Source organism: Peromyscus californicus, unplaced genomic scaffold (genome assembly GCF_007827085.1).
Source record: "Peromyscus californicus insignis strain IS unplaced genomic scaffold, ASM782708v3 Scaffold_19__1_contigs__length_69161282, whole genome shotgun sequence".
NCBI classification, from domain to species: Eukaryota; Metazoa; Chordata; class Mammalia; order Rodentia; family Cricetidae; genus Peromyscus; species Peromyscus californicus.
Genome location: NW_026294491.1, coordinates 26,221,100 through 26,235,509, shown reverse-complemented (window position 1 = coordinate 26,235,509; position 14,410 = coordinate 26,221,100). Strand labels below are relative to the sequence as shown.

General features: G+C 53.0%; 1 protein-coding gene across 3 annotated transcripts in view; it reads right to left on the bottom strand.

Annotated features, from left to right (window-relative positions):
- Nucleotides 1-14,410, bottom strand: part of Cdh23 (cadherin related 23) — a 379,482-nt gene that overhangs the window by 68,184 nt on the left and 296,888 nt on the right. For 2 of the 3 annotated variants that reach the window (XM_052744904.1, XM_052744905.1), the window contains exons 1-2: nucleotides 2,943-3,050; nucleotides 2,063-2,290 (exon numbers count right to left, since the gene is read on the bottom strand). In XM_052744904.1, the coding sequence (XP_052600864.1) occupies nucleotides 2,063-2,188 (126 nt within the window). In that variant the 5' untranslated portion in view covers nucleotides 2,189-2,290; nucleotides 2,943-3,050. Of the gene's footprint in view, nucleotides 1-2,062; nucleotides 2,291-2,942; nucleotides 3,072-4,171; nucleotides 4,301-4,623; nucleotides 4,774-7,873; nucleotides 7,877-8,150; nucleotides 8,253-10,346; nucleotides 10,736-12,082; nucleotides 12,219-14,410 lie in introns of those variants that run through there. The other variant, XM_052744906.1, reaches the window with a different exon arrangement.

The following is a 14,410-nucleotide window of genomic DNA, read 5'->3' as shown; positions in this document are numbered from 1 at the left end:
CTGCAGCTGTGAGGCCCACCTCTTGCCTCTGTCTGGGATGATGCTCAAACCATAACATAATTCCACAGGCCTGACGGGCAGAGAGAGAGAGGCCCATCGCCCCCATCTCCAGGCAGAGGGGAAGATTCCGTGCTTGTCTCTCAGACTATGTCCCTGAGGCCAATGCAGTTCTTCACTGAGGTGACTCTAATGACTTCAAGTCTCAGGGCTGGGGATATGGCTCCGTTGGTGGAGTTCCCCCAGAGCATCGATCTGCTCACAAGTCCCGGGTGAAATCCCCAGCACTGTATAAACCAGGCATGGTGAGACACCTATAATCTCAGCTTTCAGGAAGTGGAGGCAGGAGGATCAGAAGTTCAAGGTCATTCTTAGCTATATCCTGAGTTTTGACCAACCTAGGCTACATGAAAACATATCAAAAAGAAAATCAAATATCAGAGCTCTTCCTTCTATGCCAAGAAACCGGGATGCTCTAAAGTACGGATTTTTCCCACTTCATTTTTTTCCTCCTGTGATTTTTCCATTTAGCATCAACTTTTCCGCAACCAAGAGGTCCAAGAAACACCAACCGTTACTGAGCACAAAAATCCATCTTTGTAATGGTCGAGACTGTATGTGAAAGAATGCAATCTGACTTAGAACTGTGTAGCTGAAGATCTGTTACTTGTAGCCAAACATATCGCTGAAGATGATTAAAACTGCATCCTTCCATGTCATCACGAAAACAATACCCCCCACCCCCAATCAGTTACCCATGTCCTATTTACCCGCTAGCATGAATGACTAAGCTAGCAGACACCAAGCTGCCCTGGGAGTGAGGATGCTGCTGAGGAGGCCGGGCAGAGCGAGGCTTGCTTCCCACTTCAAAATGTTGACCCGATTCCTACCCCTTCATCAGAGTTACTCCAGATGAATGCCAGGCTAGACCTGATGTGCCCTCCTGCAGGGCCATTGACACCATGGGCCACTAAGCAAAAATGTATCCCATCTTTCCCTTCATTGAGGCCACACTCTGCGTAGACTGGCTTGTGACTTGTTTTGGCCAAGAGAAAGCCACAGAGGGACCCTGGGCCAGCTCAAGCCTGGCAATCACCGGGGGCTTGCATGTATCTTGTGTCCTTCCCTGTCTTGTGCCTTTTGAACAGGCATAGGCTTGCCGGTTAGAGGAATTGTCCCTGTAGCCTTCGATAAATGCCAGCCAACCGCTGGAAGTGCAGCCTGGTCAGCTGACGTGCAGCAGCGTGTACAGGACAGGCACCCCAGCTGAGACCAGAACTGGCTGGCTGAGCCTGGTCTATACCACCTGCCTGCAGATCAAGGCCTCGCTGCACACCAGTCTTGGGTTTGATCCACCTCCCTGTGGAACCGTGGCAATAGATGATGCCAGATGCGATCCTCTCCCATCTTCCGTGTTTACCAAGCCCTTGTGCCAACCTAAGCTAATTCAAGTCCCCAAACACCGTCTCTGCAGATCTTATCGGCCTTTTATAGGTAACAAAGGTGAGAGTCTGGCAGGCTCTGATTGGCCAGCTTTCAAGGTCCCAAGTCACAGACCACTCCTCCAGCACACACGCTGTCTCCACCCAGTCTGCAGGCCATGCTTCCTTCCCTAACTCTGCAAACCGCATAACCATAATCATGGGCTGTGGCCCTGGCCACCTAAGCACCAGACAGGACTACCTCACCAGCCCTTCCCACCCTAGGGTTGTGACAGTGCCACACCAATGTGCAGAGAGAGAGCCAGAGAGCTACACAACCTTAGGGTTGAGTGTGGCCCTGCAGTGCACAGTATGGTCCCAAGTCCCTCTTTACTTACTCCCTGGCCAAGGCCTGATGTCAGGCTCATCTGATAGCATCCTTTAGTGAGACCAGAGGATGGACAGAGACCCAGAGCAGTGCAGACTAGAGAGAACCAGGCCCCTGCTTGGCATACACCAGACCTGTGAGGCTCCTGGCCTGTGAACTAAAGGCACACAACCTAGGAGGTATCCGTGGTTTGAGGGGTACAAGGGGCTTCTCATACACAAGGGCCAGCACTGTCCCACCCATCTCCATTGCTTACCGACAGTGTAGGGGTGCCCTCATCTTCCACAGTGACCACCAGATGGTAGAAATTCTGGCGCTCCCGGTCAGGCGGGGCAGGCCGTGTGGCAATCTCCCCGCTGATCCGGTCCATACGGAAAGTCATATCCTCGTTGCCCTCAGTGATGTAATAGGACAGGACACTGTTGATCCCAATGTCACGGTCGGTGGCTCTCACCTGGACCACAGAGGTGCCTCCACCCACATTCTGGTAGGAGAGCAGAAAGTGGTTATCCTAGATCCAGGGCCTTCAAGGAATAGCCTTGCTCAGCTCCTGGTGCCCCGAGGCTTTGCTCGGGCCCCCTGGAAGTTCTGCTTTGTGTCCCCCTGGGGCAAGGAGGAGGGTGATCAAGATGCTGATAGACAATGTGCTTTGGTTACCTCCTACAGGACAGGTCCTGTGTGAGCCCCTTGATTCTGGTCCAAACCTGTAAGCTCAGATTGGATGCTCACACTCACATATGAAAAAACTTCAGGTGCAGGGGAAGGATGCATGCACACCCACACAGCCAATCAGAAGCTATTGTGGGCCTCTGCCCTGAGAGCAGGGCTCTACCCTAAACGGCCTTGCTTCATGAGCAGCCCCTGGCACTATGCCCAGAAAGGTTTGGAAAATGTTTTCCTGCAATCATCCAGCCTTAGTGCCAGATAACAAATACGTTTGTTATAAAAAAAAAAAAAAAAAGAAGCTATTCCAGGGTCTCTGCTTTATCACAAAAATATATTACAGGGCTGAGTACTAGGGCTGTATCTATGCATAATCTCTATTCGGAAAACTGAGGGACCAGTGGGTCAGGCAGACGTTTAAATGGGTGTCTCATGGTCAGCTTTTGTCCATGGTCCACCCCGGGTATCTTTACCTCATTCACGCTGACATTGTATCCAAAGGGACTCTCAATCACGGGAGGGTTGTCATTGACATCCAGAATGGTCACCTGTAGGATGTGGTCTTTCTTCCGTGGAGGGGTGCCACGGTCAGAAGCCACAACCTGTGGGGAGAAAGAGGAGGGGGTTCACAGTCAGGATTGAACTATGGGATCAGAACTATGGAGACCAAAGGCCGTCCCCTTGATAGGGAGGACCTGGGAGAGCCAAGAGACTCACTGATTCATCTCAGGCCAGCGCCCATCGCCAAGCTCTCCACTTCTGCTTATGCTACAGACAGTCCTTGCCTATGTCAGGTTCATTTGGCATCTGACTTCAGAGTGCAGAGCCCTGATCTGCCTGTGTTTTGGGCTCTGTTAGCCCCTTGACCTTGACCTTGGGTCGGAGATATGATTCAAGCCTTTGGCCTTGTTTCTGTCATTCCAAGCTGGCCTCTGGTAAGCAGGGAGAGGGCCTGGGATGGTTGTTTTTGTTTGTTTGTTTGTTTTGTTTTTTGCAACCCTCTGGAGTCCTGACCACCTGCTGAGTCTGTCCATGGGGGACTTCAGTGTGGCCTCGGTGGTCTCTAGGCACTCGGCCTCTGCCGAGGAGCAGTGTGGGCCCAGCAATTCAGCAGCCACCATAGTCAGTGTGGTCCTTCGCTCTGCAGCAGAACCCAGGTAGGGTTCTTTTGCCCATTGCATATGAGGGGGAAACTGAGGCCCAGCCAGAAGAAATAATTTGCCAAAGGTCCTACTGTGTTCCTGACAGGGTCGGAGTCCCACCAGCTCTGCTAGGCATTCTCCTGGCTGTTTTTGCTTGTTTGTTTTGTTTTATTTATCTATTTATTTATTTATTTTTGAGACAGAGTCTCATGTAGCTCAGGGTGGTCTCAAGTTTATGAGAATAGCCTTGAGAATGACCTTGAAGTCCTGATCCTCTGGCTTCCACTACCTTGTGAGTGCTGGGATTCTAGGTGGGTACCAAATACCATCATGCCTGGCTCTTATGGCAGGGACAGACACCTCAGCTGCTTCTGCTGGGAACAGAAGCGTGTCCCAGGTCACCCTTTCCCATCAGCCTTACTGTGCTTAGCCTTGCATGGGCCACATGCCCCCTATCACTTGGTGACAGCCAGGAAACTAACCACCCGGGGATTGTGTGAGGTGGGCTCCCTCCTGAGTGCTTGGTGTGAGTGCTCCAGGAGAAGCCAGTAGGTGCTCACCTTGAGGATGTAGTGGTCCAGTTCCTCCCTGTCCAGGGGCTTAGCCACAAACACTTCGCCAATGGAGTCATTGCTGGTGATAATCTCAAAAGCCCCAGCAATGTTACCAGAAGCCAGGGAGAAGACCACCTGTGGGAGGAGAGAGGGGGCGGGAAGAGAGATGGCTAGTCAGGTTCAAGGGGCTGCCTGGCATCCATGCCCATCATGCCTCTGCTCTTCTGGGGTGCTGGAAGAAAGGGATAACGCTGAGGAGAGGGATCAGGCCCACCAAGGCTGTATGTGTCTGGCAGTAGGTCCAGGGGATGTAAGCAGAGCAGCCTGGGAGCCTAGAGAGTGGACCTGAATCTCACCACATAAATTCTCCTTCTTGCTTGGTGATAGGAAGGGCTCAGATGGCCCCTGAGGGATGAGAAATGCCCTACAGCCTGGGTAGACCCTGGCTTGATGCCCACCTGTCCATTGCTGCCAGCATCAGGGTCCCGGGCCTTGACAGTGGCTACTCGCTGGCCCACAGGGCAGTCCTCAGGTACACTGATGGCCGAGTCAGAGGTGAAGTCAAAGCGTGGGCTGTTATCATTCTCATCCAGCACAGTGATGTAGACCTGGGGACAGACACACTCAGCCGCCTGCCTCCTTCCCCAAGATGTCCTTAGACCACGAGGTCAGCAGGGACTTGAGCAAGCATTCAAGCTCCCAGACCCACCCTAGCAGCTCGCTTCTCTGAGCAATATGTGTGTGTGTGTGTGTGTGTGTGTGTGTGTGTGTGTGTGTGTGTGCGTGTGTGTGTGTTGCACACTTATTTCCAGGATCAGGACAGTAAAGAGAGGGGCTGGTGGAGGCTGTCTGAGGTGGCAGAGACAGGGACAGCTGGGAAGTTGGGTTCTGGCTCATGGGAACGAAGGCTGGGAATACTCGCCTGGCACTGGTACCACTTCCTGTTTTTTCAGGAAGATTGAGGAGTTCAGATTTTTATATGAAATGAGCCAATGAGTCACAGAAATGAAAACCATGGGCAGGCTGCTGGACACACAGCTGCTGGCCAGATTCTGGCCTCCTCAGCTACAGTTTTGCATTAAAGGAGGGGGCCAGGCCAGGAGCAGGGGGCTACTGTGTGTGACTTGGGGGGTCCCAGTGGGAAGGGAAGCTCCATGAAATTGCATATTCTTTCAAGTCCACACAGTCTGGACCTCGAGTGGACAAGGGTAGCATGGGCAGGAAGAAAGAGGGCCCACTGTGGGTGTGGCCACCAGCCCTAGGAAGACCACAGGCCACAGAGACTACAAACACAAAGACCTCTACTGACTGCCAGGGACAGGTTGGGAGGTGGCCTGGGTTTTAGGAACCCCAGGCTAGGCCTCCTTAAGCTGCTCCACCCCAGGCCGGTCCTCATCATCCTTATCGGGGCTGTGGCTTCTGGACTCCATATCGGACCGTCTTTTGGTGTGCACAGCGCTCATGGCCCTTGTGGGCCCTGTTCATCCTACAGAACAAGCTCACTGTCTCCTCCCTCCGAATCAGGCGGCCCTTCTTGGTTTCAACCACACCCTACCATGTCATGGAGCAGCTGTCAGATCCCAGGGGAAGTTGGGTCAACTCCTCCACTTCTGGCTGTGTGAGTTTGGGCATAGTTACTCAACCTCTCTGGTTTTCCATTTTCTCAGCGGAAAACTTCCGGAACAAGGATACACGGATGCCGGAAGCAGGAAGTGAGCAAACACAGGTAAGGGTGGCTATGGTAATCTCCACTGTCTCTCCTTCCTGTCAATGGACACTCAGTCTTTCCCTACCGGCCCGTACTTGTCTATCAGGCCGTACTCTGCATCTGCTAAGCAAGCAAGTTGATATGGGAAATGGAAATAATGATGCCTAGTGCCCTGTGCTCAGGGCAAAACCCGACAGAGAAAACTGCTGTGATTGGATCTTCAAATTATTTGGCCAGTCAAGGGCCTTACATCACAGGGCCTACCTACATCCTGTTCCCTCTGCCAGGAAACCTCTTCCTTGCTGGCTGCATTAACTCCTACTCATTCTGCAGAACTCAGTTTGAGCAGCCTCCGGCAAGCCCACCCGGGTTCCCTGACATCTGACGACGCATACATTTAAGTCACAGTGACGTGACGCTGTCACTGGGGTTTTCCCTCAGTCTAGTTCATGCTGTGCAGGCAGGGTTAACTATACTTTGGGTTTCTGCTGCATCAGGGGCCCAGCAGAGGCCTGGCACAGTCAGCCAATGGCCCTGCCATGGCTGCAACTCTGATCATAGCGGGAGATGTGAGGGCGGGTGGGGGATGGGAAGGGAGCCAGCCTTGGTAGGTGAGAAGAGATGGGGCCTTCTCCAGCTCCCAGCCTCACAACCTCGTTTACCTGCCCATCCCCCAGCACCCAAATGTGCACCTCAGGAGCTCTGATAACTGAGCCTTCCTTCCTGCCCCTTCCCCCCTATTGCTGGGACAGGGAGGAGTCAGGTGAAGGTGAGCTAGCTGTGGTTTGGCTCCTGGCCTCAAGAGGAAACTGTCTCACCTTTAAAGGCCTTCTCCTGCACCTACACCCTAGTATCTCAAACAGTGTGAGGCCAACTGGGCTGTGTATCTGGGTCTTGCTTCTTGGAAACGTGCAGACAGCTGAGCGGGAGAGAATGCATGAAGTACTTGCCAGTCACATCAGAACAAGGGGTGCCTGGATGCCAGAGTGGCATCCCAGGCCCTGTTCCCTGAACCTTTACCACCAGTGAGGGCTGAAGGGCATCTGGGCCCACAGTACTGAGAAGGATGCTAAGGTCTGCTTAGAGCCCTCCACCTATCCCCAGACCGTTTTGCTGGGAGATTTAGGATGTGGGACTCCTGCCTGCTGCCCCAGGGGTTAAAGAAAGCCAGGTGTGTGGGGATCAAAGCCCCATTTACTCCTGAGCTGCACCCCAGGCCCAGCTCATTTGGGGCTTTGTCCCACACCTCTGACCATAGTAGTCACTCACCCCAAGGCCCCCAGCACACAGTCCTGGTAATGGGGCTCACCCAGCTCACCCTGCGGCCATAACTACCATCCCAGGCACTCTCTGAGCTCTGGCCCTGAGCACCCTCCTTCACATCTCCCTCCTAAGATCTGCTACCCCTTCTAAGGAGGGTAGGGCTACTGGCAGGACACCCCATTAGGGAGGGAAGGGAAGCACAGAGAAGCTAAGCAGCTGTCCTTTGTCACACAGCCACTGAGAAGGTCTCAGGGTGCCTACCTGTGCATGGTCCAGGTATTTCTTTGTTATCACACTTCCATCTTATGGTCCCATAGGGACTAGAAAGAACATGGAGGGCAGAGCTTGGGACGGGAGAGTGGATGGGATGGGGAGGTCCTGAAGGGTCTGAGTGTTCGGAACGCCTGCCGTAGATGTTCATGTGCTTCCCCATTTTGTTTTACAATGATTGACTGGTTCAGTGTGTGTTGGGGGGTAGTTGGGTGGGAGTGGGTGGATGTGAGTGAGCACAGATGTGGGCCACAGCATTTGTGTGCAAGTCAGAGGACGACTTGGAGTTGGTTCTCTCCTTCTACCACGTGGGTCCCGGGATCAAACTCAGGTCATCAGGCTTGGTGGCAATCACCTTTACCTTCTGTGCCATCTTGCCAGCCCTCCGCCTCATAGACCCTATCTCCGGGGAAGGTAGGAGGGTCTATGCACCACCAGCGGTGTGAGACAGTTCATGGGCTACTCACCTTCTGTAGGCAGCACGGACAGGAGATGGAAGGAGAGAAAGGCAGATGCAGAGGGTTATTGGCTGGCTTGGAACTTTCCACCCACTACCCACGAGGTCTGCAGCCAGCCCATACCACCCTCCCATTTGGCCAAGGTCTCAGCCCAGGGGTCTGGCTGTATGGTGGTCCTGAGACCGCCCTTGTCCCAGCTACATGTCAGGAGAGTGACATGTGCTGGGGAGAATCGGGGCCCGGAGGGGTGGCGCTGGAGTGGGGCTCTCACCCAGGACCCACTCACCACAGTAGAGTCCACCTTGGGGCCGCCATCGTCGGCCACCACTGTCAATGTGTAGAAGTCACCCTTCTCCCTGTCAACCAAGCCTTTGACTGTGATCACACCCTGTGGGCGATGGAGGCAAACATCGCAGTGACATCAGGCAGCGGTTCCATGCTCCAGCTGGATTCAACCATCTTCTCCCACTCCACCCTGCCTCCCACGTTTCAGTTCGTTGGCCCAGCCCAACGTTCCCGTGAGGCTGCTGGCTGAGATCCCATTGCTATAACATCCCATCCAGATGCCGGCCGTCTCTTGTAGAAGGGTTCCTACCTCGCAGTCAAACAGGTCCTCTTTAGGTAGAGAGCCCAGCAGTGCCCATTACTCCACCATGATACTTTTCCCACATCTTCTCTGGCTGCACAGACTCACATAGTTTTTATGCTCGCTTCCATCCCCTGCCCGAGAGCCCTTGTTCAGCTTATGTTCCTGATCTCTCCTAGGGCAAGACCTGGCACACTGCAGGCACTCTGAGTGGTTCTCATCCACCTTGGCCAGGGCAAGCAGCACATGGGCAGGCCACTGCATCCAGGTCCATACTCGTTGGTTCAAAAGGTGGGTTCTGGGGCCGGGCGGTGGTGGCGCACGCCTTTAATCCCAGCACTCGGGAGGCAGAGCCAGGTGGATCTCTGTGAGTTCGAGGCCAGCCTGGGCTACCAAGTGAGTTCCAGGAAAGGTGCAAAGCTACACAGAGAAACCTTGTCTTGAAAAAACAAAAAAACAACAACAAAAAAAACCCAAAAAAAACCACAAAAAAGGTGGGTTCTGCATGTGGAGGAGGCTGGCCCGATTCTGCTGGAACTCTGGGCACAGCGAGGCTGCCTTCCAGGAAGCCCAGGAGGTTGCCCAAACTGCCCTTCTTTTTTTTTTGGTTTTTCGAGACAGGGTTTCTCTGTGTAGCTTTGCGCCTTTCCTGGAACTCACTTGGTAGCCCAGGCTGGCCTCGAACTCACAGAGATCCACCTGGCTCTGCCTCCCGAGTGCTGGGATTAAAGGCGTGCGCCACCACTGCCCGGCCCAAACTGCCCTTCTGCACTGGGACAGTTCAGGCTACAAAGCTGTGCCCCTCCGACAGATGGGCCGGCAGGGATTCAGACCTTGCTGATAGTCAAAGGAGGGATTCTGGAGAAAGCCTAACTAAAGCAAAGGGGGCCAACCAGCTTAGGATAGCTACTGAAGAGATGGGAAAGAGTTAGATCTGAGTTTCCTAATAGACAAAGTGAAAAGAGAGATGAAATCCTGTATATAGCGGTAGGCTAGGAAATATGGCAGAATGCATATTAGAATTTCCTGGTAATAATAGGAGCATCTAGGGAGAGGAGAGGAATGGAGACAGCATAATTGACTGTGTCTCCACGCTGGAGCCTCCACAAAATCCTCTGACTTGTGTGTTGGGAAAGTGTCTGGGCTGATAAATATTTGCAGGTCCTTTTATATATTTTATTTTTGTCTTTTAGAGACAGAGTCTTGCCATGTAACCTAGGCTGGTCTGGATGTCTATATCCTCCTGCCTCAGCCTCCTGAGGACTGGGATTCCAGGTGCTCTTGAGGGGACAGGGTTGTGCCAGAAGTGGGCATGGAAGCACCCAGAACTTGCCTCTTGCTCTGCTCATCTAAGCAAAATGTTTCCAAAATGGCTGGCTGTAAACAGCTACCGGAAGCTTTCCCAAATGGCTGTAAACAGCTACCGGAAGCTTCGGAGGGGGTCCTGGGAACTCTCTTACTGCAGGTTGGTCAGGGAACACAGTGAATAGCTGGTGACCCTCACCTGAAGTGGGGCAGACTGGCAGCCATCACTACCCACCCCCCACCCCCCACGGATCCCACTCAGTGGAGCTGGTCAGACTTGACCCAAATCTCAGGGTACCCAGTGGGCCCCAGGAACCTAGGGTGGGGGAATCCTATACATTTTGGTACCCAGAGAAGCAGCCTATGGCTCTGTGAATTTAGCAGGGAAAGTCTTTGGCTTTCCCTATTGTAACTTCCACTGTCTAATAGCAAGGACACTAGACTGCTTGCCTTTCAATATAACACCCCAACATACTAGAAGAAATGCACCATAAGGACGTTTAACTTAAGGAGAGTATCATGCATCCAGAAGGAGCTCCATAAGTGCACACTGTGTTGGGAGAGCCCCGCCATGCCCACATGCCTCCTTACCGTGATGGCATCTATCTTGAAGAGAGCTTTGGCCTGGGTACTAGTGTGGGCATCAAAGCGGTAGGTAATTTGGTTGAGGTTATCGATGGAATAGGCTTGCACCCGCACAATCTCTGTGCCCAGAGCGAGGTTCTCCATGATGACTGCCTCGTAGGAGGCATTGGAGAACTGAACAGCCTCATCCAACTCATTGAGAAGCGTCACATAGACGCTGCAGAAGCCCTGATTGAAGGGGGGTGCGCGGTCTGTGGCGGACACGTTCATCAGGTAGCTGGTCTTGGTCTCGTAGTCCAGATAGTCTACAGTCACGACGAGCCCTGTGCTCTCGTCAATCTCAAACTTGCCCTCGGCGCCTGACAGGATGCGGTAGTTCACCAGGCCACCGTCCCCTGCGAGAAGACGCAAGCCATGTAAGTCCCAGATTGGGGGTGGGGCTGCCCTGTGGCTTCTTGAGCTGTCTATACCAGGGGCCGCTCCTGAGAGACCTTGGCTGTTCCCTCCTCCCACCCCCAGCATACACTATCCCCAAAGATGTAGTAGAAGAGGGAGCAGAGATCAAGGTGGATGGCAAGGCCCAGCACACCACAGACCCCCTCTGGGGCTTGATATTGGCACTAGAAGTGTGCCAGAGGGAGTTGGCTCTGCTCCTAGAGACTCAAAATTTAAGTTAAAACGCCTGTCTTGACTATTTGGATAAGCAGGTATCTTGTAGTGATGTTTTGATCTAAAAGCTTTAGGTGCCCTCAGAGCAGCCAAGGTTTCATTTGGTTCCCTGCTGGAAGAGATTCTTGGTGCCAAGGAGTTGCCCATCCCCCTCTGCACACCACTGCTCAAGCAAGAGGCAGGCAGTTTGGGAAGGTCGGCAAGGAGACAGGCATAAAAACCACTCAGCTTGGCGAGGGCACCCAGGACTTTCACCAGCTTCTCATAGGGTTGGCTGTGCCAGAAGAGGCCTCCGCAACACACAGTGACCCTGACCCTGTGCTGATGTGCCATTTAGAGACTGGCCCAGCTAAGAATCCTTAGATCTCTGTCCCGGTCACTCATCCTGGGAGGCAAGTGATCTCTAATGCTGAGGGGGCATGGGGACTCTTGGGGTAGCTGATTAGAGGCTTGGGCTGCAGCTGGGGCAGCAGAGGTAGCTTGGGAGCCTCTTTGGGGGCGGTGGGGTGGGGAGGAGCCCTCTCCTAACTGGGCCTAGGCTCCTTAGAGGAGGCTGCAGTAGTCTGGAATCTTGTTCCCTTCACTTTATAGTGATCGCTGTGGCCACTTCTAGGGCTTGGCAACCTCTGCCAGGTTGGGGCTGCCTTCAAAGCAGATCACTTCCCTACAGGAAGGATGGCCTGTGAGGAGACTTGCAAGTACCAAACTCTGGCAATCCCCTGTGCAGTAGAGGGCGGCTGCTGAATAGAGACTTAGGCCAAGGCTAGCCTTATGACATGGCCCTGTTGCCTTTCTCAGCCCTTTCTGAGCCCAGGCCAAAGGCTAGCACTAGGGCTGGTAGGTCCTGGGATGACTAATCTGGATGTGCAAAGCGTTCCACTCTCCTCTGCCCATCAGAGGTTGGATAACTTCCCAGACTCCCATCCTCTTGAGTATGGGCATCTGTACGGACTGAATACCACCCAGGAGCCCCTCCTGACCCTGGATGTGGCTACATGGAGGGCCTAAAGATGACAGGACCCCTTGGCCAGCAGGAGGGTCACCCTGAGAAATGGCACCCCCGCCTGCCTTACCAGTGTCTCTGTCAGTGGCTCGGACGACGATGACTGAGGTGCCGATGCCCGCTGTCTCTCGAAGGCCCAGGCGGTTGTACTGCTGCTGTGTGAACACGGGGGCCTCATCATTGACATCCTCCACATACACGATCACCTGCAGGGATGTGCCAGGGCTCAGTTCAGGGAGAGTGGAGGCTGGTAACCCAGGGCCTGGTCCCTGATCCCTGTGACCTGTTGAGGACGCCCTCTGGAGGACCTGGTATTGTCTTATTTCCCACTGAACCTGGTTCCTCAAACAGGACCAGCCACAGGGCTGGTGCCCAGACACCTTTGAGTTCTGCACTGACCTGTAGGAATCGGCAACTATCTGTAACACTTTAGGGTGGTCAAGTTTCTCCAGTACAAAATGGTAATGTTACTAATGGCTTCATGCCACACTGTTCCTGAGGTGGTTAGGAAGACAAAATATGCCAGGTATGGTAGTCTGAATGTAATTGGCCTTCATAGGCTCATAGGGAGTGGCACTATTAGGAGGTGTGGCCTTGTTGGAGGAAGTGTGTCACTGCGGTGGCAGGCTTTAAGGTTTCCTACACTCAAGCTATGCCCAGTGTGGACACAGACTCCTGTTGCCTGTGGATCAAGATGTAGTACTCTTAGCTCCTTCTCCTGCACCATGCCTGTCTGCATGCCTCCATGTCCCACCATGATGATAATAGACAAAACCTCTGAAACTGTAAGCCATCCCAATTAAATGTTTTCCTTCATGAGAGTTGCTGTGGTCATGGTGTCTCTTCACAGCAATAGAAACCCTCACTAAGACACCAGGCTCATGGAAGTACTTAGTAAGTGTGGTGGTTTGAATGAGAATGGCCCCCATGGGCTCCCATGTTTGAATGCTTGGTTTCCAGTTGGTGAAACTGTCTGGGAAGGATTAGGAGGTGTGGCCTTGTTGGAAGAGGTGTGTTACTGGGGGGTGGGCTTTCTCGCTTTCTCTCTCTCTCTCTCTCTCTCTCTCTCTCTCTCTCTCTCTCTCTCCCTCTTGTGCATGCATGTGTGTGCATCCTTGTGTACCAGATGTAATGTAAGCTCTCAGCTACTGCTCTAGTGCCATGCTGGCTGAGGCAGCATGATGGTCAAGGGACTCCAGCCATTTGAATCATTAGTCCTCAAATAAAATGCTTTCTTTTATAAAATGCTTTCTTTCATCTTGGTGATGGTGTTTTGTCACAGCAATAGAAAAGTAACTAACTCCATCCAAAGAGCAAAATGCAGCTAAGACAGATGAAGGAAAAAATGTGATGCCAGCAAGAGCAGAAGCTTGTGACCCCCACACAGCAGCCCTTTGAAGATTGCCAGGGCAGACAACGGTGAGCGGGCACTGATCCATGGCTCCTGCTAGGGCCACCAATGAAACAGAGGACAGCTCCCCCTACCGATGGGGGTTTCCTGGTCCCCTCTCCCACTTTCCTGGGGAAACGTACTAATGACTTTCATGATAATCCTTGCCCTGGAGTTGTTTTTTGGGGACCCTACCCCAGAAGGTGACCATTTTAGAATTGTGTGATTTCTCTTTCTGTGTGTGTGTGTGTGTGTGTGTGTGATGTTCCTCATTGTTTTTCTATACTTTTTGAAATTTCCCTTTAATGAATATGTGTCAGATACAGAAAAATGCTACTATTCAAAGGGTGTTTACAGAAAGTCGCATCCATGAACAAGGATGGCCCCTCTCTTCGCCATCCTCCCGTACCTGGGAACATCCAGAGAGTTTTCTGTAGACCTGAATCACGCTGTCTGGAAGACCAGGGTGGAGGGGAGGAAAGGGACATCAGAGGGTAGATGCACAGGAGCTACCAGGAGTCCCAGGCTCTGCTTCCTTCCAGAGATGCGAACAGAGTTCCAGAAAGCGGAAGTCATTTTCCCAAGATCTCACAGGGACAAGGAAGGCTGGGGAGAAGACAGGAGTCTCCTGGCTCCCCACCTACCAATGCTCAGGCTCTGTGCTGGGGATGAGCTGGCCCTCAGTGTAAGAGAAGCCCTTCTCCTGGCTCCCTAGAGCCAGGGAGGCAGTACCTTGAAGCAGGCTGGAGAAAGGAGAAAGTGAAGTAGGATACTGAAGACAGAAGTGGGGTGGCCAAGATGGCCTCAGGGCACCTGCCTTTGGCACTTTGACTATATGGATAGCTGCCTCTGGGATTATTCCCAACACATACACATACACATACACGCACGCGCACTCACACACACAGTTAGCAGGGAATTTACTGGACGACTCAGGGTGGGTGGGGTAGCAAAGCCAGGGGAGCAGAGGAGAAGAGGGATGTGGTGACTAGGGAGGCTCACAGAGGG